At 36.2% G+C, this 23,746-nt stretch overlaps 1 protein-coding gene across 1 annotated transcript in view; it reads left to right on the top strand.

Moving 5' to 3' along the window:
* The window catches only part of LOC100439228 (cytochrome P450 7B1), a 206,035-nt gene that overhangs the window by 167,491 nt on the left and 14,798 nt on the right, over window positions 1–23,746 (top strand). The window contains exons 2-4 of the mRNA XM_024251127.3: window positions 10,432–10,568; window positions 18,602–19,192; window positions 19,660–19,866. Of these exons, the coding sequence (XP_024106895.3) occupies window positions 10,432–10,568; window positions 18,602–19,192; window positions 19,660–19,866 (935 nt within the window). The remainder of the gene's footprint in view (window positions 1–10,431; window positions 10,569–18,601; window positions 19,193–19,659; window positions 19,867–23,746) is intronic.

Here is a 23,746-nt window from a genome sequence, read left to right as displayed (position 1 = left end):
CCTTCAGTTGTCAAGTCCAACAGCTGCACTGCAACTGTGAAAAGCCTTTCTCCCTGCTGAGGTTGTCACAGGAACCGATTCTGCCTGCCCATTTGCATGTCACCTGGACACTGGTGAAAGTAATGGGGTATCCTTAGGTTGCACTGTGTGTCCATACTTTGTACAGTTAGAGCAGCTAAACCTCAGTGTCTACTCTTCATTTTTGGAGTACAGTTCAGGTGGGTTCTGCTTGTCCTCATGGTGGACTTCAGGCTGATTCTCCACTTAATTGACTTAGGAATGTTGAGCTTTTTAAAAAAAATCAACCTTTGATTCATTTGTAGACTGTACTTTTTGTCATCAACTACTTTTTAGAAGGCAGTGCCTTCTGTACATGGGTTTCATTTTGAACACCAACATAACATTTCTTTCTTTTTTTTTTTTTCTTTTTTGAGATGGAGTCTTGCTCCATTGCTCAGGCTGGAGTGCAGTGGCGCAATCTCGGTTCACTGGAACCTCCATCTCCCAAGTTCAAGCAATTCTCCTGCCTCAGTCTCCTGAGTAGCTGGGAATACAGATGTGTGCCACCATGCCTGGCGAATTTTTTTTTTTTTTTGTATTTTTCATAGAAACAGGGTTTCACCATGTTGGCCAGGCTGGCCTCGAATTCCTGACCTCAGGTGATCTGCCCACCTTGCCTTCCCAAGGTGCTGGGATTGCAGGTGTGAGCCACCACACCCAGCCCCAAAATAGCATTTCTTTATTATTTAAAAATATGCACCTAAAAGGACATATCACTGCTGTAGAATTCTTTCTCAAAATGTTATTATTAATACCCCAGTCTAGCCATGAAAAAATATCAGACAACCCAACCCAAATGGAGGGACATTCTACAAAATAAATGACAACTACTCTTCAAAAGCAGCATGTTTATGCCATGTGCAAATCAAAAGATATCAAAGATCAAACCTTTGTAATCTCACCACCTGAGATTAATGACTACTAACATCTTAAAGTAACATATACCAGACTTTTCTCTTTGCATTTTGCAACTACTTTGTAAAAATCAGTTGTCTGTATTTGTGTGGGTCAATTTCTAGGCTCTCTATTCTGTTCCATTAATATATTTGTCTATTCTTTCATCAATACCACACTCTCTTGTTTCTTATGGTTTTATATTAAGTCTTAACGTCAGGTAGTGTAAGTCTTTCCACTTTGTTCTTCTCCTTCAATATTGTCTTTTGCCTTTCCATATAAACTTCAGAATCAGTTTGTTGATATCCATAAAACATCTTACTAGAATTTTGATTGGGATTGCATTAAATCTGTAAATCAAGTTGAGAACTGACTTGACAATACTGACTCTTCCTATCCATGTGCATAGAATATCTCTCTATTTTAGATCTTTGATTTTTAATCAGAGTTTTATAGTTTTCTTTATATAGATTTTATACATATTATGTTGGATTTATACCTAAGAATAAATTTTTTCACTAAGTTAACTTTGTATATTTTGTTTTGATTAATGTAAGTAGTATTGTGTTTTTAATTTCAAATACCAATTGTTCGTTGCAGTTATATAACAAAGCAATTGACTTTTGTATATTAATCTTGTACCTTGCAACTTTACTGTAGTACTTTATTAGTTCTAAAATTTTGTTGTTGATTCTTTGAGATTTTCTGTGTAGACAAAAGAAACAGTTCAGGCAAAGAATGAGTAAGCAAAACCACAGATGTGCAATTGCTTACAAAATATGAATAGCAGGGAAAAACTAATCCTGCTGTGTATATCAGCTACTTTCAAATACTCTTATCTCAGTCTGAATGATAAACCACCAAGGTTGGTATCAACATTCTCCTTTACAGGTGAAGACACTGAGGATCTACATAGATAGTGTACCAGATTTAAAATTTCCCCATGAGTCAAATGTGCAGAAATGTAACTTTATTTCTTCATATCTGAACTCAAATTTCTCTTGAGCCCTGATTTCTGGTGATGACTGAAAATACTGAAGACTTCCAGTGACAACAGTTTGGCCACTTCTGGTTTAAAACCTAGTCTCTTTTGTAAAACTATTTAATAAAATTTAAGACTCTCTCCCCACCCCCCTTCCTTTCTGTTGATGGCAGTTCTTTTCTTTTCATCTTCCTTTCTTTCTTCTCCATTTGTATATTGTTTAATTTCCTTTTCTATCTTACTGCATTAGCTAGGACTTCCAGAATGATATTGAATAGCAGTGGTGAGAGGGACATTATTGCCTTATTTCTGATCTTAATGGGAAAGCACCTACTTTCTCACCAATAAGTATGATGTAAGCTGTAGATTTTTTTGTAGATGTTACTTATGAAGTAGAGGAAGTTCACCTCTGTTTCTATTATGCTAGGAGTTTTATCATGAATGGGTGCTGGATTTTTTTTTACATTGGTTGATCCCTTAAGATTTTTTGTTTATTTTATTGTGGTAGGAACACTTAACATGAGATCTACTCTTAATAAATTTTGAGGTGTACATTACTGTTGACTATACATACAATGTTGTACAGCAGCTCTCTAGAGCTAATTCATCTTGCTTGACTGAAACTTTATACCTGCTGATTAGAAACTCCCCATTTCCTCCCTCCCCCCAGCCCCTAGTAACAACAATTTCACTCTTTGTTTTATGAAATTGGCTATTGTAGATATCTCACATAAGTGGAATCATGCAGTGTTTGTTTTTCTGTACTTGGCTTATTTCATTTAGCGTAATGTCCTCCGCGTTTATCTGTGTTGCTTCATATAGCAGAATTTCCTTTTTTGAGGCTGGATAGTATTGCATTGTATGTATATACCGAATTTTCCTCATCCATTCATGTGTCAGTGGACATTTAGGTTGGTTCCACATGTTAGCTATTGTGAATAGCCCTGCAAGAACACTAGAATGCTAATATTTCTTCCAGATCCTGATTTCATTCTTTTTGATAAATATCCAGAAGTGGATTATATAATTACTAGATCATATGGTAATTCTATTTTTAATTTCTTGAAGAAGCTTCATACTGTTCTTCATAGCAGCTGCACCATTTTGGAATCCCACCAATAGTGTACAAGGGTTCTCACTTCTCCACATCCTCAGCAACACTTGTTGTCTTTGTTTTTTGGATAATAGTCATCCTGACAGGTATGAGGTGCTATCTCATTGTGAATTTAATTTGCATTTCCCTGATGATTAGTGACATTGAGCATTTTTTCAATTCCTGTTGGCTACTTATATGTCTTCTTTAGAGAAATGTCTGTTTAATCCTTAGCCCATTTTTAAATTGGGTTATTAGGATTTTTACTGTTGAGTTTTAGAAGTTCCTTATTTTTCAAAACATTAACCTTTTATCAGATATGTGGTTCACAAATATTTTCTTCCATTGTGTAGGTTTTCTTTTTACTCTGTCAGTTGTTTCTTTTGCTATGCAGAAGTTTTTCCATTTGATTTAGTCTCACCTATTTATTTTCGGTTCTGTTGCCTGTGCTTTTGGTGTCATATCCATGAAATCATTACCAAGACCAACATTAAGGAGCTCTTTCCTCATATTTTCTTCTAGGAGTTTTATAGTTTTGGGTCTTGCATTTAAGTCTTTTTTCCATTTTGAGTTTATTTTTGTAGGTAGTATAAGATAAAGGGGTACTGGATTTTGTCAAACATTTTCTTTATTGATATGAGCAGATGATTTTTTTTCTTTAGCCTGTTGATGCAATGGATTACATTAATTCGTTTTTGAATGTTGAACCAGCCTTGCATACCTGGCATAAATTCCACTTGCTCATGGTGTATAATTCTTATTATACATTGTTGGATTCAATTGATTATTATTTTATTGAGAATTTGTGCATCTATGTTTATAAGAGGTATTGGTCTGCAATTTTCCTTTCTTGTAATGCTTATGTCTTTGTCTGGTTTTGGAATTAGGGTAATGCTGGCCTCATGGAATGAGTTAGGACATGCTCCCTCTGCTTCTATTTTCTACAAGAGATTAATGTTAATGTTTGATGGAATTCACCAATGAGACTATCTGGGCCTGAAGTTTTTCCCAGGTCACTGTCCTCCTTAGAGAGTCCCAGCTTACCATGATGCAGTCTCACTATTCCTCTGTCCTGCCACTTCTTTTCTTCTTTCTCTTTCTCCTTAATGTCCCAACCCCCACATTCTTGTTCACTTCTTGTATAGAACAATCTCATTATCTCTTAAACCAGGTCATGCCCAGTGGACCACACTGAAATTATCAAACATCCAATGAAACTTTGCTTCTAAACAAAGATAGTTCATTTTCTGAGAAAGCTCTTTGCATAGCATATTTTTGCCTGCTCATCTGAAGTTATTGAGTTCGTGTTTATCTGGGCATTTGGCAGTTTTACTTAACTGATGTGTTGAAGGATGAAGAGGGCCTTCAGACCTGGGCAACTCCTTGAAAGGTATAGATAAGCAGAGAGAGTTGACAAAAGAAACAGTTCAGGCAGAGAATGAGTAAGCAAAACCACAGATATGCAATTGCTTACAAAATATGAATAGCAGGGAGAAACTAATCCTGCTGTGTATATCAGCTACTTTCAAATACTCTTATCTCAGTCTGAATGATAAACCACCAAGGTTGGTATCAACATTCTCCTTTACAGGTGAAGACACTGAGGATCTACATAGATAGTGAGCCAGACTTAAAATTTCCCCATGAGTCAGATGTACAGAAATGTAACTTTATTTCTTCATATCTGAACTCAAATTTCTCTTGAGCCCTGATTTCTGGTGATGACTGAAAACACTGAAGACTTCCAGTGACGATAGTTTGGCCACTTCTGGTTTAAAACCTAGTCTCTTTTGTAAAACTATTTAATAAAAGTTAAGACTCTCTCCCCCCACTTCCTTTCTGTTGATCTGATGAGTCCTGTTATGCAAATGTTCCTACTGGTCCTCTTTGGCTTCCCCAGGGTGCCTCCTCAGATATCTTTGGGTATAGCCCTCCACCTTTGCGTTCATTGCTAAAATGTGCCCAGTTGGTTGTAAATCTCACCTCATTTCCTGGCAGAGCAATAACATTGTGGCTTTGTGCTTCCTTGTCCCCACCAGGCCTCTCACTGGGGCTTCTGGTCTCCCTAGACTCAGCCACATCTTCCATCTCCTCCTCCTTTGGGATCTCCCATCCACAGCCTTGTATTGAGATACTCCTCTTCCTGATATCCTGACAAACATGCCAATTCTTGATTATCAAGAGTTGTTAGAACATTTCTAAGTTTCCTTGTGCTAACATCAGAGCCCAAGAAGTGTGCGGGGATAAACAGTGTTTCAAGAATTCGGTTCCAAGAGATACTATGAAGCAAATTACATTTTCCATTGAGGTTGCTGCCAAAGTAAGCCAAGAATGGTAAAACACAGCAGCTTCCAAAGTGCCTTGCTCAAAAAAAAAAAAAAAAAGTCATTCAGACATTCAGAATTATCATCAGATACTGTAATGTATATCAGTTGTGTAGTTTCTGAAATATTAACCACATACACAAAAAAGAAAATCTTCATTAATTCAGGAAAATAAAAAAATAAAACTAAGGCACTGTTACATATATTCGGTCACCTAATACAAATATATTACATTTTTAAGCACTTTTAATAAATACATAATTTTATTTTTTCTAGTTAGTGTGCATGTATAAAGGTTGCTCACCATCTACTTAGGAGGTTATTGCAATAACCTGAACACCTAGCCTAGAATGATTACTGGAAAAGTGGAAAAGAAGAAATTACTCTGATAAGTATAGATTGCTGTAAGAAGCGCTGGACTTTTTTTTTTTTTGAGAAGGATTCTCACACTGTCGCCCGGGCTGGAGTGTAATGGCACGGTCTCGGCTCACTGCAACCTCTGCCTCACAGGTTCAAGCTATTCTGCCTCGGCCTCCCAAGTAGCTGGGATTACAGGTGCCCACCACCATGCCTGGCTAATTTTTTGTATTTTTAGTTGAGATGGGGTTTCACTATGTTGGTCAGGCTGGTGTCGAACTCTTGACCTCATGATCCACCCACCTTAGCCTCCCAAAGTGCTGGGATTACAGGCGTGAGCCACTGTGCCCGGCAGCGCTGGGCTTTAAATGTTGAGGGAAGAAAATGTGCAATAGGTCACTAGTCAAGTTTTTAACATGTTTTTTAACTACAGGTATAGCATGAAGATGAACTTTAAATATTATGGGAAATTAAATATTCTGTGTTGGTCTACTCTTTTAAATTTCTCTTCTTAACTAAAGAGAAATGCCTTAAACCTCTTTACACTTTACATCCATTTTATGTATTTAGATTCTTCTCCAGTATTTCATTTTGTTTTATTTTATATTTTATTTTATTTGAGACAGAGTCTTGCTCTGTTGCCTAGACTGGAATGCAGTAGTGCGATCTTGGCTCACTGCAACCTCTGCCTCCTGGGTTTAAGTGATTCTTGTACCTCAGCCTCTTGAGTAGCTGGGATTACAGGCAAGCTTTACCCTGCCCAGCTAATTTTTTTTTTGCAGTTTTAGTAGAGAAACGGTTTGACCGTGTTGATCAGGCTGGTCTCCAACTCCTAGCCTCAAGTGACCTGCCCTCCTCAGCCTCCCAAAGTGCTGGGATTACCGGCATGAACCACCACTCCCCGTCTCCAAAATTTGTTTCCAGATAACTTTGGCCTGTAGATGACATTTTGCACACACTTTAAGATGTGCCCTACAACTTGTATGAAAGAAACTGTAAGCACTGATGCAATGGTACTTGCATAGAACTGGGTTTAGTTATCAAGAGCATGTATAAGCTCAAATTTGTGTGACGTCTTAGATGTGTTCTTTTACTCTTTTAAATGGTAATGAGAAGATTTGAGGAAATGTATATTGTTTGAGATTATGAGGGAGTAGGGAACATAGTATTTGTTAGCTCCCCATCATTACTTTTGGACCTATTTCATTTAAGTTTTGAAACTTGATCAACCCCAACAAGCATCCTATATCCCTACTCAGCCATGGGCAGTGTGTATTTCATTTTCAAAGTCACAGAGCGTGAGAGAGACAAATAGCAGTATTTGCACTGTGCTGTGTGTCAGCAGGCCTTTCTCGATCATTATGGTGATGTCTTTCCTCCCTAAATAGTTTTTACAAATATACTGATGAAGACAGATTTCTGTTATCTATCTTCAATGGGTCATAAGTTGAACAAGCACTGTATTTTTTCCTGAAAATATGCACAGTTGTGACATGGTGTTTAATAGTCTTAAGCTTACTGCTGCCAAAATAAACACAGCTGTAAGAAATGATGACCCTCTCATCTTTGTAACAATAAAATAGCTTCCTAATGTGCTTCCCTAACTCTGAATGTTAAGTTAATATCCCCTGGATTTCTGAGCCCCATCCTTTCCCCCGGTGGAAACCCCATGAAGAATACAGCTTTTGACTGAATGACAGAACATAGAGGATGAAATTAGTTGCATTAAATTAGAATATGACAAAAAGCCTTTCTAAATCTTTGTCACAATGCAACATTCAAGCAACATTAAACCAAACAGAGTATAAGTAGACCAAGGAAGAGAGTTAATATTTTGAAAAGAAATTTGGTGAACTAGATCACTTGCAAATTTGAAAGGGTCATTGATAGCATGTGAGCTGTGGCAGTTTGTAACTTGGGGATCCTACTCTACAGTTACATGTGTGGTCTCCTCTTGTTCAATCTTTGGATATGGAATTAACTGTATTAATGGTTTTTTTGGTTTTCTTATATTTCTCATAAAAGCAAGTCTCCATTGCTAAAGCCTGCATTCAAGAAAATAATGGGAAAAAGTATAATGAGTAAGATTCCCATCTCTATGCAGTGTTTCTTGTTTTCCTATTTCTAAGTATGTGCATTTAAACAACAGTATACATTTTGTAAATTAGCATTAAGATAAATTGTCTTCTAAAAAGAGAAAGCAAAATCTTTCCTTTATTTCTATCATAACTTGGATTTATTTTGACATTCTTTCCCCTGAAAGATCTGAATTTTATTTTCAAAGTTAAATTCTACCATGTTGGATTGTGGGAAAATAAAAGCCTCTGATAGGGTTAATCTAGCTACATAAAAGTCCATGCTGGGTATGATCGTAATCTTGATCTTTGATTAAATCTGAGCTAGTAATATCTTGTGATTAATCAAAATGAGTTGCACTGCACGTAGCACAAGTCGTCTTCACAGATGGGCTTCAGAATCAGAGTTCTTTTGAATATTTGTTTTAATCCTTTCCAGGATAAAATGGCTTTGTTTTTTGTTTTTGTTTCTTTTTACCTTTTTTACTTTAAATCAGATTGAGTTCACCAAATAAATAACTAGGAAGACATTTTGAAGTATAGTCTTGCTAAGATTACAAATCAACAAAGGAAAAACTTGTTTTTTAACTGATACTATTCTAAAGGATGTTTTGTATGTTAAAAAATGCAAATTATTAGTAAAATTTAACAAATCATCTCAATCATTGGTAGCCTGAATAAAAAACTTTATGAAAGACTATATCAAAATAATACCTCAAATAAATAATATGGAGATTTTTATAGTTCTCAATTTAAGATTATTTTTTCTCTTCTGATTATGTATTTCCAGTCTAATTGACATCTGATAACAAAGAGCTTTACTCTGGCAACTAAACTTTCCAACATCTAAAACCCAGGGCACAGCAAGAGCCCTCAGATTCACACACACACAATGTCTGTCAGCTCTGGCAGTGAGCTGCTTTGGTGGTTTTTTTTCCCTAGGTCCACAGGTTAACTGACTAATGTTTCTATAGGGGCCAGAGTGCAGCTGTGGGACTCCAAGTCTTGCATCCTGGTACACAGCTTGTCCTTACATAGTTTCATGACTTTAAGGAAACTTGTTGATCTCTTAGGCCTTGAGAACTCTTACCTATAAAAATGAGAAATTGCATGAAAGCCTCCAAGGTGCCATCTAGTTCTAAACTTGGTGATAAATCAATTCAGTGAAAAATTTCACAACAAATACTTTAATATGACTTGCACATCCTAAAGAACACATCTCCATTTACTATGTTAAGTAGACTTAAGTGGTTTAAAAAACTTCAAATCCCATAATGCATCATCCCTTTATACCTTTATTATATAAGAATATAATCGAAGGTTTTTTAAGATTTAAAAAAGAAAGAAAGAAAGAAACCCTCATAGCCTTTATTTGTGGAAAGACCTAAATGCCTGTACATGAGTTGGAATTTAAAATGAGGTGGAGTTACTTTGACTGAGTATACACATATAAAAACACTATGCTATATAGAAAACAAAATAATCAGTAATTGACATTGTTTAGGTGATTTCCGACAAGCAGTTTGACTAGAACTTAGATCTGGCCTGTTCCACTGAACATCACCAAGCACATAGCAGATAACATAAATATTAGTCAAAACTAAGTTTAGGTCTCATTGATGAAACTGATCAAGCAGCATTTATAACATGACTTGTGAAAAAACAATAAAATCAGGCAGCTGATCATTTGTTTTTTATCGATATTATAACTAACAATTTCCTAGAGTAAATTATATCAAACAGTTTATTTAGTTTCCTGGAGATCTCCTTAGTCACAGGTACCTACTTATGATGACGGGAAACAGAATAGGAAATAAATAAAACAGATTGTAACTTAACTATCAGGCAGTCATACAGGCCTTGCAAGACACAATTTCTTCAAAAAATTGCTCACCAGGATGCAAAGGCATACGAATGATATAATAGGCCGGGTGCGGTGGCTCACGCCTGTAATCCCAGCACTTTGGGAGGCCGAGTTGGGCAGATCAAGAGGTCAGGAGATCGAGGCCATCCTGGCTAACACGGTGAAACCCCCTCTCTACTAAAAATACAAAAACAAAATTAGCCAGGTGTGGTGGCAGGTGCCTGTAGTCCCAGCTACTTGGGAGGCTGAGGCGGGAGAATGGCGTGAACCTGGGATGCGCAGCTTACAGTGAGCCAAGATCGCACCAGTGCACTCCAGCCTGGGCGACAGAGCGAGACTCCGTCTCAAAAAAAAACAAAAAAAAAGAATGGTATAATGGACTTTGGGGACTCAGTGGGGGTACCCAGGGGGAAGGGTGGGATGGGATGAGGGATAAAAGACTACATATTGGGTACAGTTACACTGCTCGGGTGATGGGTGAATCAAAACCTCAGAAATCACAACTAAAGAACTCATCCATGTAACCAAAAACTACCTGATCCCCAAAAACTGTTGAAATAAAGTTGCTCACCAGAAGTTATGCATTTAACCATACATACTGGAGAAGCTCAGTAAACTCATGTCTATGATTATATAAGAATCACTGAGTAAGAGAATAGAAAGAAGCAGTGCAATCCATGCAGTCAACTTCTAGATTCAATAAATAAACCACCTGTATTCGAATAAGAATTATTTGATTTTTCTTTTGTTCTTTTATCTTTTTTTTTTTTTTTTCCTTATAGGAGACCCGGTGAGCCTCCATTGATAAAAGGTTGGCTTCCTTATCTTGGAGTGGTCCTGAACTTACGGAAAGACCCTTTAAGGTTCATGAAAACACTTCAAAAGCAACATGGTGACACTTTCACTGTTCTTCTTGGTGGTAAGAAGCACTTCTATTAATACCTTATATATGTCATAATTTTTCACTTTCTTCTTTAATGTCTTTCTGTTTTTCTGTAGGCAAAATGTAGAATATTTGTATATTTTATTTTATTTTGTAGAGCTAATGTGAAAGAAAACTATTATTTTTAGTTCAGTGATCTCACATTAAAAATCAAATTATAGAACTCTCTTCGTGGTACTTAGGGAACCCCTCTTTCCAGCCATCACCTGTCATTTTGGTTTGGTTTAGTTTGGTTTTAAAAATGGTAGAAAAAAATATATATATAACTATACAAAAGCTAGAATGTATTTTTTAAATTAATGCTCATTATTTGTAGAGCAGTTTTAGGTTTATAGAAAATTTAGTAGTTCAGAGAGTTCCCATATACCCCCTCCCCCCAATCACAGTTTTCCCGATTGTATCTATGTAGTATATTTGTTACAACTGATGAGCCAATATTGATCAATTATTAAAAATCCATGATTTACATTACAGTGTACTCTTCGTATTGTGTAGTTCGTTGGGTTTTCACAAATGTATAATGACATGTATCCACCATCACAGTATCATATGGAGTAGCTGTACTCTTCTAAAAATTTCCTGTGCTCCACCTATTCATTCTTCTTCCCCTGCCTCTGAGTCTCCAGCAACTACTGGTCAAGAATGTATTTTTCATTTTAAAACTTTCATTGCACTTCAGACTTTAATAAAGTACCAAAACACCAAGAAAAATGAAGAAAAAAACAGCAGGATTGCTACACACCCCAAACATTCTAGGACTGGGAGGAGAAGCTGGACTCTTCCTAGTTCACACCCTTTTTTAAGACCCAAACTATGTAGCTGTATCAGCTATCGATTGCTAAGTAACAAATCCCCCAAAAGTTTAATGGCTTAAAATAACAACTGGTCTGTCCTGAGTCACTTGTGTGGCTTTTCTGGACTGTGGATGGGAACTGGATGATCCCAGATGGTCTCATCACATACCTAGGTGGGCTGCCTTGTCCACTTGGTCTTTCATCCTCAAGAAAAGTTTCTTACATGGCAGTTAGTATCTCAAGGGAGTGAGAGAAAAAGCTTCAAGGTCTCTTGAGGCCTAGGCTCAGGTATTGCAAAACCTTACTTCCACCACATCCTATTAGTTAGACCAAGTCACAGTGCAGACCAGAATCAAGGGCAGAGAAAGAGACTCCACCTTGTCCTGGAAGGAGTAGCAGAGTCACATTGCATGGGGGTACATGTAGAGAGATGGAAGGAATTCATCATAGCTATCTTTGTATACAGTCTTCAACATCAGTTTATGGCTTGGGCTAGCTATTCCCTCTCTTTGCTTTTGCATGTCCTGTCTGTGCTCTGAAAGCTGATCTCTACACACTAGATTACCCACACTCCTTTGCTTGTTGAGTGTTGCCAGTGGCAGGAAAAGAAGAGGCTGAGTCTCACTCCCCACTTTCACTGGGGCTCTGGTAACACAGTTCACTCTCCTTCCTTCACAAGGTAACTGAAGACATCCAGTATAATCTCCCTTAGCTCCCCATGTATCTGCCAAATGTACCTGCATTTCTCAATGATCTACCACATTTTCTCCAATTTCAAATAATGCTCAAGACACTCCATCTCCCTGTCCCCATGACCCTTTCTTCTTTTCTCCTCTGGACTGGTACATCTGGATTCATTCCTCTCACACATGCTTCTTCATTTTTTTCTTTCTTGGGCTCTTACCATCACTTATAACCATGCTTAAGGTTCTCCTCTAGTTACTTTCCACTTTTCTTCTTTTCTTTTGCATCCAGCTCTTTCAAGAGAGTTACATATATTTGCTATCTCTAGTTGCATATCTCCTAGAGCCCTCCTCACTATAACCAGCCTTCAGCCTTGCTGAAGTTATTCCCTGGTCCACCTACCTAGACCTCTCTACCTGGTTTGACAATGCTGATCTCTTGTTCCTTCCTGAAATACTCTGCTACTCCTTTACTCTCTATACTCCCCCTTCTGGTTCTTTATCTAAATCATCTACATGTATGCCTTTTTCTTAGCTCAACCCTTACATCTTCCTTCAACCAGCCTTGGAAGTTTATGTTCTATTCTTAGAGAGCCAGTAATTTTTTTCTGCCTGTAACTACTTTGCTGAGGGTCAGAGGCAACCTTTGGAAACTACAGTGACTTAATTTCAATGCTACCATTTTAATGCAGTATTTGGGAGAAATGATCCAACTGGAGGAAATTATCAGCATGATTGAGTTCTCTCATGGGCAGACAGTATCAGTTTCATCACAACTTACTCCTTTGCCGGAAGCTGGCTAGTCTGAGGCGGGTGGATCATGAGGTAGGAGTTTGAGACCATCCTGGCCAGCATGGTGAAACCTCATCTCTACTAAAAAAAAAAAAAAAAATACAAAAATTAGCTGGATGGTGGCATGTGCCTGTAGTCCCAGCTACTTGGGAGGCTGAGGCCAGAGAATCTCTTGAACCCGGGAGGCGGAGGTTGCAGTGAGCCGAGATCGCACCACTGCACTCCAGCCTGTTGACAGAACGAGATTCCATCTCAAAAAAAAAAAAAGAGAAAGAAAATTGTATGCATTCTGATTTCAGAAAAATTGAAATGGAAAAAAATCATGCATCTTAGAGGAATTATATTATATACAGTAGTCCTCATGAGGCTCCCCAAGATCAGGTCTCCACCAGCCTTTCCAGCTCAGTCTCTTGCTGCTGCTCGCCTTGTGCTTCACACACCATGAATGCACCATGTTGTTTGAAATTTCCTCCTCACATGCCATACCTGGTGGGGCCTCTGGGTTTTCTTTATCTTGATTTTCTTTCTGCCAGAATGTTGTTGTTTACCTGACTGACAGGGACTCAACTTTTGAGGCCAGAGTCACACATTGCTTCCTCTCAAGAGCCTTTGCTGACTCCTCCTATATTTGGTGCCTCTTCTCCAGGGTCCAGTTACTCCCAGTATCACTTCTGTAGGAGCATTTAATACATTGTGAAGTTATTACCAATTGACTTATCTGTCTCCCTTCATTATTCTGTTAGCTTCTTTATTGTCAACATTTAGTCTAGAGCTCAGAACTTATTCTCAATGAATATTGGATGGGGAAGCCCCTAATTCCTTAGAGCTGATGAAACACTAGAATACTGTACAGATAAAAGCCTGAGCTGGTGCTTCTCCTCTAAGTGAGCCTTGGGCTTTATGGTACCAAAACTATATTGTTCACTTAAAAAGCGTCATTCTTACTTTAAATAATTAACACTGGTGTTTCTAATGAATAGATAGAACAAGTGATTGAAATGTTCAGTTTTTCTTTTTTTAATACCAATGTACAAAAATAACCTAAGATGATTATGCAGAAAGTTGTGGCAGATTTGAGTCACTTTATTCACTTTTCAAAAAATAGCCAATTTCTGCTGATACTTGATTTCTTAATCTTAGGTACCAAGAAGCTTGCTGAATTTCTAACATCTAAATAATTTGACCATGGTTATGTTTGAACTCAACAGTAGACAACCACAGTTAAATGTGCACGATACCTCTGTTTTGCTTCTTACTAGAATTTGAATAAATTCCTGTCAAGAAATCCTGTTAATGTATATGGTTCTAATGATCAGTTTGCAACGTAGCTCATTTACAAAATGTGAAATGAAGAACAAAGTCTTCCGCTCTTGTCTCATAATGTGATTTCACTGAGTATATGTTCTTGCATGATGAGCAAATGATTGTCATCCCCAAAAGTCTCAAGGGACATGGATGTCATCTTAATAAAGAAATTAAAAGGTACATCTTTTCATGAGAAACCATGTAAATTCTTGACCTGTCGCAGAAAATAGTTCTCTAATTGGTTTTGTGTGGTGGTGCAGCGGAATCGTTTTCCCTAGATGTCACCCCAGCAAAGCACCACTGTACATCATTGTCAGCAGCTAGTGAAATCTTCCTAATAAGAGGGGGGATATGTACATGTGGCCATCCTCATAAAGTACAAAGTTGACTCATATTTCACTTTCCCAACCAAAATTTTCAGCTTGAGATTTAAAAATTCTGTTGTAAAACAAGCTAAACACAGGAATGAAAAGCTTCTAATTATGAAAATTGTTAAAATTCAAATTTGTCTCTTTTTTTTTGGAGATAGATTCTCCTTTTGTCACCCAGGCTGGAGTGCAGTAGCATAATCATAATTCACTGCAACCTTAAATTCCTGAGTTCAAGTGATCGTCCCACCTTGGCTTCCTGAGTAGCTGGGACCACAGGTGTGTGCCACCACACCTGGCTAATTTTTTTCTTAAGGTTTTTTGCAGAGATGGGGTCTCCCTATGTTGCCCAGGTTGGTCTTGAACTCCTGGCCTCAAGTGATACTCTGGCCTTGGTTATATTTTTTTTACAGGACATTTCTATGCCAAGCAGCCAATTCTCATGGAGATATATATATATATATCTTTGTATAGCACCAAATATATGAAATGAAAACATCAAAATTCAATTTATAATGATCCAGATGTCAAAACTTTTTGTTTGACATTAGGGTGAATGACTGGATTTTTAAAATACATTTACCAACATACTTTGAATTATGTAGCTTTACCTTCCTAAATAATTAATTTTAAAGGAAGTGGAAAGGCTACTGAGGTGGTAAAGTCTCTTATGCAGCTTATACAGGAATGCTAGAGTTAATATTGTAAGGCCAGTTAGCTCCTAAAAAGGGAAGAGAATGAAATGATTGGCAAGGAAGATATCAAAAATTTTGACCTGACTTCAAATTTACTGCCTCTAAGAATGATTTATATTGTATTTTTCTTGCAGATATCAGCCCCACTTTGACATTTATATTTTAGGCAAATGCAAACTTTGAAATTCTTTAAATCAATATTTCATATCAACTGCTGACAGTATTCTCTTCTCTTTGGAAAACATGGCAAAGGGTATTGTTTTTACCTTGTGATCTTTGTAAACTAGGTAACATGCCTGCTGACACTGGCCATTCATTTACATAAAATCACCCTGGAGCAAAAGTTAATGTTGCTGCAAGAATACACAGCTTTCAGAATACCTTTTCAGAAGATTTCCTTTGTTAAGAAATTTAAATTCATTTTATGAATGTATATGAGTTTTCCTAACTGTCTGATTAAAGATCACAAAGAAACTCTGGTTTTGCATCTCACATTAGCAGATGGTGGACAGATGGTTTAAATTAATATTAATTTTGGAAAACTTAGCTTAAATTGTTTATACTGAAGATTAAAAGTTGGAAAGCCAGCTAACATCTCCAGGGTTATTAGTACTTCCAAACCCACATGAAAAGTAAAATCCAGAAAATCAAAACGTCTTCTTCTGAAGCAATTCACATCTCAATAAAAAAGATCAGAGGTAAAACACAATGCCTTGATATTGAAGGACACTGAAATAAGAATGAGAAAGAGAAAATACAGATCCTAGAGTGAAAAGAGCCTTGAAAGGAGTGAGATTAGATCTACAAACAAATGAAGCTAACAGTACTGATTTTTATAAAGAACTGATATACAAACAACTGCTTATATTTTTAAAAGCAATTTATTAGTAATTGGTTGCTAACTTGAACCATTTTGTCCACATTCAACTTTTATTCCCTTTATTTGAAATTAACCTTATTGTTTTTTCCCATACCCTCATTCCCAAGTGGATGGGGATAGGAGAGAGGAGGAAATAGAAAGAGAGAAAGAGAGAAAGAGAGAGAGAGAGAGAGAGAGAAAATGAATGTGTGTATTTGCAATGACTGTAGACAAAACAAAAACTGTAACATGTATACAGCCTCTACTTCAGTAGGCCCAATAACAGGTAGCTCCTGCTGTCATGTCTGAATATATTTTTCTCTTTCCATTTAGATTTAGATGAATATAGAAAATTGTAGGAAAAATTCAAAATATTCTCTAAATATTGTGTGTTTTACTAACTGAATCTTTTATACACTCTGGTAATATTAGGGAATAATTTAAAATAACCCCAAAGATATTTAGCAAAATCCTTTTATTTAGTGAAAGGAGAAAAGTATGAATCACCACCTGTGAAAATACACAACTTTGCCTAAAATTATATCTTTTGCAAAATAAGAAAATTGATTTTTTTCAATTATTTGACAGGCAGATGCTGGCAATTTTATTTAATTAAGCTGCTATGGTAAAGCAGGTGTCATAAAATATGCCTAAATTGGGTTGAATCCTTTTTGCTCTCCCCAGAGCACATACACGCACACAAATTTAGTTTACCTTGTAGAAGACAGCTTTGCGATCTGACCAGAATGAATAGCCACTTCTAGCTTTACTGGCATCCTAGATCCACTCACATTATTGAATTAATCAAGGGGAAAATGAGTGAATAAAATTTAAGTCATCTGAGTCATTTTTAGAAAATAAATCATAGCACATGTATATTCATGTATATTAAAAACTTGTGTTTCAAAATTGTGAAACAAAAACATGTTTATCTGTTTCTAGGATTAGGTTGAAAATTATTTCAAAACTTTATTTGAAATATCTTGCACCAAATTGAATTAAATTTCTATGATGCTATTTGAGTTACCATAAATAACAAGTGAGAAGTTGTTCCGCTAACAAAGCAACACACACACACACACACACACACACACACACACACACAGACACAAACAGGAATAATGACATAAAGACAATAAATAAGTAGATGTTAACGTTTTTAGGATCATCTAAAGTTTATGCCTGTTCTGTACAGGAAAGACATTAAATGTCATTATTGATTACTATCTGCTTAATATTTCTAATTAGAAAGAATCATAAAACAGCACTCTAGTGAGAAGACAAAGAATAGTGCATGGTGAGTAACTTCTCATCAAGGGTCTGCCACTGAAAGTGGCAGCATGATCTTGACCCTTAACATCTCTTGACTTTCTTCAGCTTTATCAACTGATAAATGCAGAGGGTAAACAAGCAATTCTCCAAGGTCTCTGCCAATTTTGAGAGACAGACTATAGTAGACTGTGTCCTTCAAGGTGCCTCCTTATAAGAATCACTTGAGGACCTTATCAAAAAGGACACTGGTAGGACCCCCTCCAAGCCTTCTGAATCAAAATCTTGCAGGAATCTGTATTTTTTGCAAGCATCCCAAGTTTTTAAATCGATAAGTTTGGGCAACACTGATATGTGGAAAAGGTAAACGTCATCACCTCAGAGAGACCTTGGTGATAACTCCAGGCTGACTGAAGCAGACTCTACTTTCTGCTTCCCTTATGCTGTGTTCCACCTCTGCCATATCACGATCCATAGGGATGCAATGATTTCTATACATAATTGTATCTCAAAAAGAAAGGGATCCAACCAAGTTTCCAGATCTTAATAAATGTGGTGAATGGTGAATGACTTCCTGAATGAATGGATGAATGGATGTGTTCTAGTTTGGAATCCTGTGTCAGTCACAAGTCAGTATGTGACCTTGAACATGTTATTAAATCTCCCTCATCCATAAAAGTGAAAATGCTGGCATTAGTGGATTTTTGCTAGTGTTGAATTAGACTTTTATTTGTGAGTACCTGCTCCATACAGTATGGTCATTTATTTGAGTTAAATTGTTGTATTTGAACAAAACTCAGATGACACCTAAGTATGAGAAAGCTCTTTATGAAGTATAAATACTCAGAAATGGAATGGCCTGTTGCCAATTTGTTTTCTGCTTTATTGAGGGAAAAATATGAGAAGTATTTAAGTCAGGGGATTATGAGAATATTTAAAGGATATTTAAAGTGTTCAGGTACTTTAGTTAAAATAAAAATTGGAAGAGTAAACCATCTTTGCAAAGGTTAGTAAGAACTTCAGGATATTTAACTTCACGTTTCTAGAGTGTTTTCCACCATCTTTCATTTTCAAAGGAAACATGTAGTGTACCTTCGAATGAAATGGATTTGTATTAAACTTTTTGCCTTAGTTATTAGGGTCTCTCTAATTTTGATTAAAATATTTTTAAATTTGTGGTGTTTATTTCCGTTTTAGTAACAAACGAACTCATATTCTCTCTCTCTCTCTTTTTTTTTTTCTAGGAAAGTACATAACATTTATTCTGGACCCCTTCCAGTACCAGCTAGTGATTAAAAATCATAAACAATTAAGCTTTCGATTATTTTCTAATAAATTATTAGAGAAAGCATTTAGCATCAGTCAGTTGCAAAAAAATCATGACATGAATGATGAGCTTCACCTCTGCTATCAATTTTTGCAAGGCAAATCTTTGGACATACTCTTGGAAAGCATGATGCAGAATCTAAAACAAGTGTTTGAACCCCAGCTGTTAAAAACCACAAGTTGGGACACGGCACAACTGTATCCATTCTGCAGCTCAATAATATTTGAGATCACATTTACAACTATATATGGAAAAGTTATTGTTTGTGACAACAACAAATTTATTAGTGAGCTAAAAGATGATTTTTTAAAATTTGATGACAAGTTTGCATATTTAGTATCCAACATACCCATTGATCTTCTAGGAAATGTCAAGTCTGTTAGGGAGAAAATTATAAAATGCTTTTCATCAGAAAAGTTAGCCAAGTTGCAAGGATGGTCAGAAGTTTTTCAAAGCAGGCAAGATGTCCTGGAGAAATATTATGTGCACGAGGACCTTGAAATAGGAGGTAAGAACTTCTGAATGAGTGCTTGCCTAAAACAAAATCATTTACAATAGACCTTTGAAATAAAAAGACAAAATGGCGACCTTGAAAATTTTTTATGCTCTTTCTAATTGGCTAATGATAAAATGTTTTACTCTGATATAACCCTGTATGATAATTGATTTTTTTTTTTTTTTTTTTTTTTGCTGAGGTGGTAAAACAAGATACTTAATGGTGATAATGAGAAAGAGTATAACTAAGCTGCATTTACTCCTCTTATCTCATCCCCCACCACACCGCCCCCCCATGCACATTACATTTTAAACTATTCTCATTAAGCAGAAAATTAGACTTCAGAAGCCTATTGGTTCTCATTAGCATGCACTGATCCTTGGCTGGGTCTGTGTCCTAACATCTTTTAATTAGCACACTGCAAATCTAATCAGTGTAATAAACGCTATTAATCTTCCTTTTCACTTATTTTCTCCCAGCACATCATTTAGGCTTTCTCTGGGCCTCTGTGGCAAACACTATTCCAACTATGTTCTGGGCAATGTATTATCTTCTGCGGCACCCAGAAGCTATGGCAGCAGTGCGTGACGAAATTGACCGTTTGCTGCAGTCAACAGGTCAAAAGAAAGGGTCTGGGTTTCCCATCCACCTCACCAGAGAACAATTGGACAGCCTGATCTGCCTAGGTAATTTATTTTTATCTGTTATGAAGAAAAGAAGGTACCTCTCTGCAAACTCGGTTTATCACTCATAGCTGTTTACCAAGAGGTGGAGGACACAGCTGCCTAATTGACATAATAACACCCATTTACATCAATTATAAATTATGTAGTTTATAGCCGTAGATACTCTCATTGCATGTAAACATTAAGGCCTAGGTAATTAACTATGCAAGGTATGCAAAAGGCTAAACCAAAGCTTTACAATTATTTGAAAAAAAGTTTATGCCTATTAAATCATTTGATTCTGAGCATCTGTTGATGTGCTAATGCTTTCCAACACTGCTGCACAATCTTGTCAAGAAGTATTTAGGGATTGAAAAGGAAAGTATTGCAAAAAAGGCACCCTGTGTGCAAATTGTATTTATTCTCTAAAATGATGTCTATATTTTCAAGCACAGGTTAGACGTTTTGTGGAGTGTGTGATTCTCAAACACACAGAAAAAAAGTTTTCCATTGGAAGTTCGTAATTTAAACCCACAAAAAAAAGAAAAGAAGGAAAAAATAGAAAAGAAGAAAGGGAGGAGGGAGGGAGGGAAGGAAGGAAGAGAGAAAGGGAGAAAAAGAAAAGGAAAAGCAACAACTACAAACTATTCCTGTGAAACATTGATATTTTGTAAAATACTCACTGACTCATGAGATATACATGGTCACTATTTCAAGTATGTTTGAGGTTGGTAGTGACTAGGGTTTTTTTCTATTTCTACATAGGCCTGTACCTCAATGACTGGAGCTTTTAATCGCAGCAGATTTCGTTTAATTAGCAAACTGCAAATTAAAGATTTTGTTCCCCTTTACTACTTTGAGAAGGCTGTTCACTACCATTCCCTGATTGAACTTCTACTGCCAAAGTTAAATTCCATACCACTGAGCTATTCTCTATTCTTTCTGTATTGACATTTCATCCTGCGGTATCCTTTAGGGTACAATATTCCAAGTTTCTTTAGACAAATGCAGGAACAAATGTTCACATATTTCTGTTTCTTTATTCCTTTGACAATGTAGGCGAGCATTTTAGCCTATGTTGATCTCAATTTTTTATCTTTTAAATATGTTCCAGGTTCTTTAATGGGACCTTTCAGGAGCAAAAGTCCTCCCAAGTTTGGTCAATGTTCACTCTCAGTGGCCATTGAGGAAAATGCCCCAAGTGTTCTAGACATTGTTCTCACTTCTCAGGCTAAGGCCCATTGAGACAATGCCAGTAAGCATGCCTTATACTAGCAGTCAATTTGGAAGTTTGTAGTTTGTGTCTTTAGCATAGGTTATCAAATAAATTTTATATTTTCTTTTAAAAAAATCTCAACATTACTAAAATACAAATATTCTTTTATTTTTCTTTGCAGAATTATTGGGGAACAAATTCAGAAAATTTGTGTAAAATTTTGGGTAGTTGCTCCACTTGGATACACAGTATTTTCTGGCATATTTATAATTTCTATGAAGATCTAGGTTGCATTTCCCATACATTCAAGCAGTTTCCATTGCATTTTATGAATAAGATGACGCATACTGGGAAGTAAGGCAAATACACTAAAAGGAATATGTGTTTATATTCTGTATAGTTATTACTCTTAAAAATGTAGTTGTAATTCATCCACTCTTTTTACTTTCAACTTTTTGCTATTAAAAAATCATTTTTAAATTTCAATATTAAAGCAGAAACATTTAAATTTATTAGACCAGAAGAAATGGCAGATTCCAGAGCTATAATTTGCATCCATTTAAGCCCATAGCTAGAGCTAGAGATTTTCACTGTTGGATCCCTCATAAATTGACAAGTCTCCTATCATTGACAAATGAATAAAAACAACAAAAATCCCAAGCAAGTTTAGATCCACCTGGATAAAGGCAGTACCTTCAGCAGCCTGGATAGTTCATCACGACCTCGGTTACCAGCAGAGGCCAGTGTTGTTCATTACGAGAATTTAAAATGATGGGGCCGTTTGTGATCTAGAAAATAGTGTGTATTTTTTTTTCTTTCAAAAGATAGAAGGTTTTATGCAGATCAGAGCAAACTTATATGTGAATTAGTTACACAACAAATAACCTCTGCAGATAGTCATAGCTCAGTTGTATCTCTCTATATCAAGAGAGCGTGAACTATATGTACAAAGGCAAGACTTACACAGTTAAATATTTACCATGTGCCACGTGGTATGTGGGTATGTGCTTATCCTTCTTGTCTTCTTAAGGAAAGAGTTCTATGTATTTTAAATGCAATGTCTTAAAAAAAAAGTTTAAACTTTTATCATTATAAGAGGAAAAAAGATAACAATGATAAAATGATTGCTGTACTTTTTACCAGGAAGGAGGATTTGGGCACTATTACAGCAAAGAGAAAAGAGGGTCTTCTTTTTACAGAAATTTTGCATGTCAGCACACTTTGATTATAAAGCAGGGTTGAGAAGGAACGTTAGATTGCCAAAGTCTGTCTAAGTAATTTAAAGCAATCATCTGCTGTAAGAGGTTATGATAGATTTGTCCTTTTTTCAATGCTTTTGAGAATCTTTCTTTAAAACTATTCTACTCTTATTTTAGGCAAAGAAAACACAACTCTATATTTTTATATATTTATGTATGTTGTTGAGATTCTGCTTATGACCTCAGTAAAACATTTTATCTATTAATAATTAGTTAAGATCTCTATAATTACATTTAAATGAAAATTTAAAATAAGTAGATATAAGGTTTCAGTAACTGTAACTTGGGGCTTAAATCTCAATATGAAAAAATTGCTGATAGAATGGAAGTTTGAGAAACTCTGAGAGAAAAGTAAGAATTTTTCAGTTATCTCAGAAAAAAATCTGGGGTGGAGGTAGGATTTAGAACTGCAGGTTTTAGATATAGAAAAAAGAAAAGTATAAAAGATAATTCAGAAAGACAAAGATAAGAAAAAAAGATAATGCAAGGAGTAAAAGCTCTCAAAATTGGAATTTTGATAAATCAATTGCAAATAAGCTTGATGAATACCACTTCTTAATGGTTTATTTGAATAACAGATAAATAACTTAGTATAATGGTACACGGTATAGGCTCAATAAATATTATCTGTTGTTATCACCAAAATGACATTTAACCTCTGCGATGTCCCTATGTAGTTTATATTGTTTTCTTCATTTGCAATTATTTATGAACATCATGCTCAAGTCTACCTTACCTCACAGGAGCGCTCTTTCGATGACTCACCAGTGAAAAGAGCAAACATACTCTGGAAAGTCAAGGTATATTAGAACTGCCACATGGCTCAGGTGAATTGTAGACACCTGATGTTGTTGAGTGACATATCCTCAAATTGAGAAAAGTTGCAAACATGGTCCAGTTGAGGGATGTTAAAGTAAAGGGAGATGCCTTAAAACTGGAACTGGACAAAATCTGTAATACTTTTTTAAAAAGAGAATATTATAAATTATAACTCTAGAAGTATGAGCTTGCAGTGAGTCTACATCGAAATTCGATGAAAGATTTTGAAGCCGATTGTGAGTAGTTGGTGTGGGAGGAGAATACAGAAAGGAAAAAATTAAGGCCTTTAATAACAAATAATAATGATAATTAGATGCAATCCATGTTAAATATATTAACGATTTCAATATTTCAAAGCAATCTTATAGACATTGTTTCATGTCATCATCACCAGGATACTCTGGAGGACAGTGACAGCTATTATTTTGTCACTTTCACAGATAAGAAAATTCTCAGGGTGCTAAATACCCCGTCTAAGATCATGGAGGTGATTAAGAAGAAAGGCAGGTCTTTAACTCACGTTTTCTGACCACGCCCATGCTTTTCCCCCTCAGGCCTGTCTGATACTAGAGCCCTTGAGATCTTTTTTCATTATCCCAGCTGAGAG

This window comes from Pongo abelii, chromosome 7 (genome assembly GCF_028885655.2).
Source record: "Pongo abelii isolate AG06213 chromosome 7, NHGRI_mPonAbe1-v2.0_pri, whole genome shotgun sequence".
Classification (NCBI taxonomy): Eukaryota; Metazoa; Chordata; class Mammalia; order Primates; family Hominidae; genus Pongo; species Pongo abelii.
Note: the sequence above shows the minus strand (reverse complement) of the source record. Positions and strands in the feature narration are given on the sequence as shown.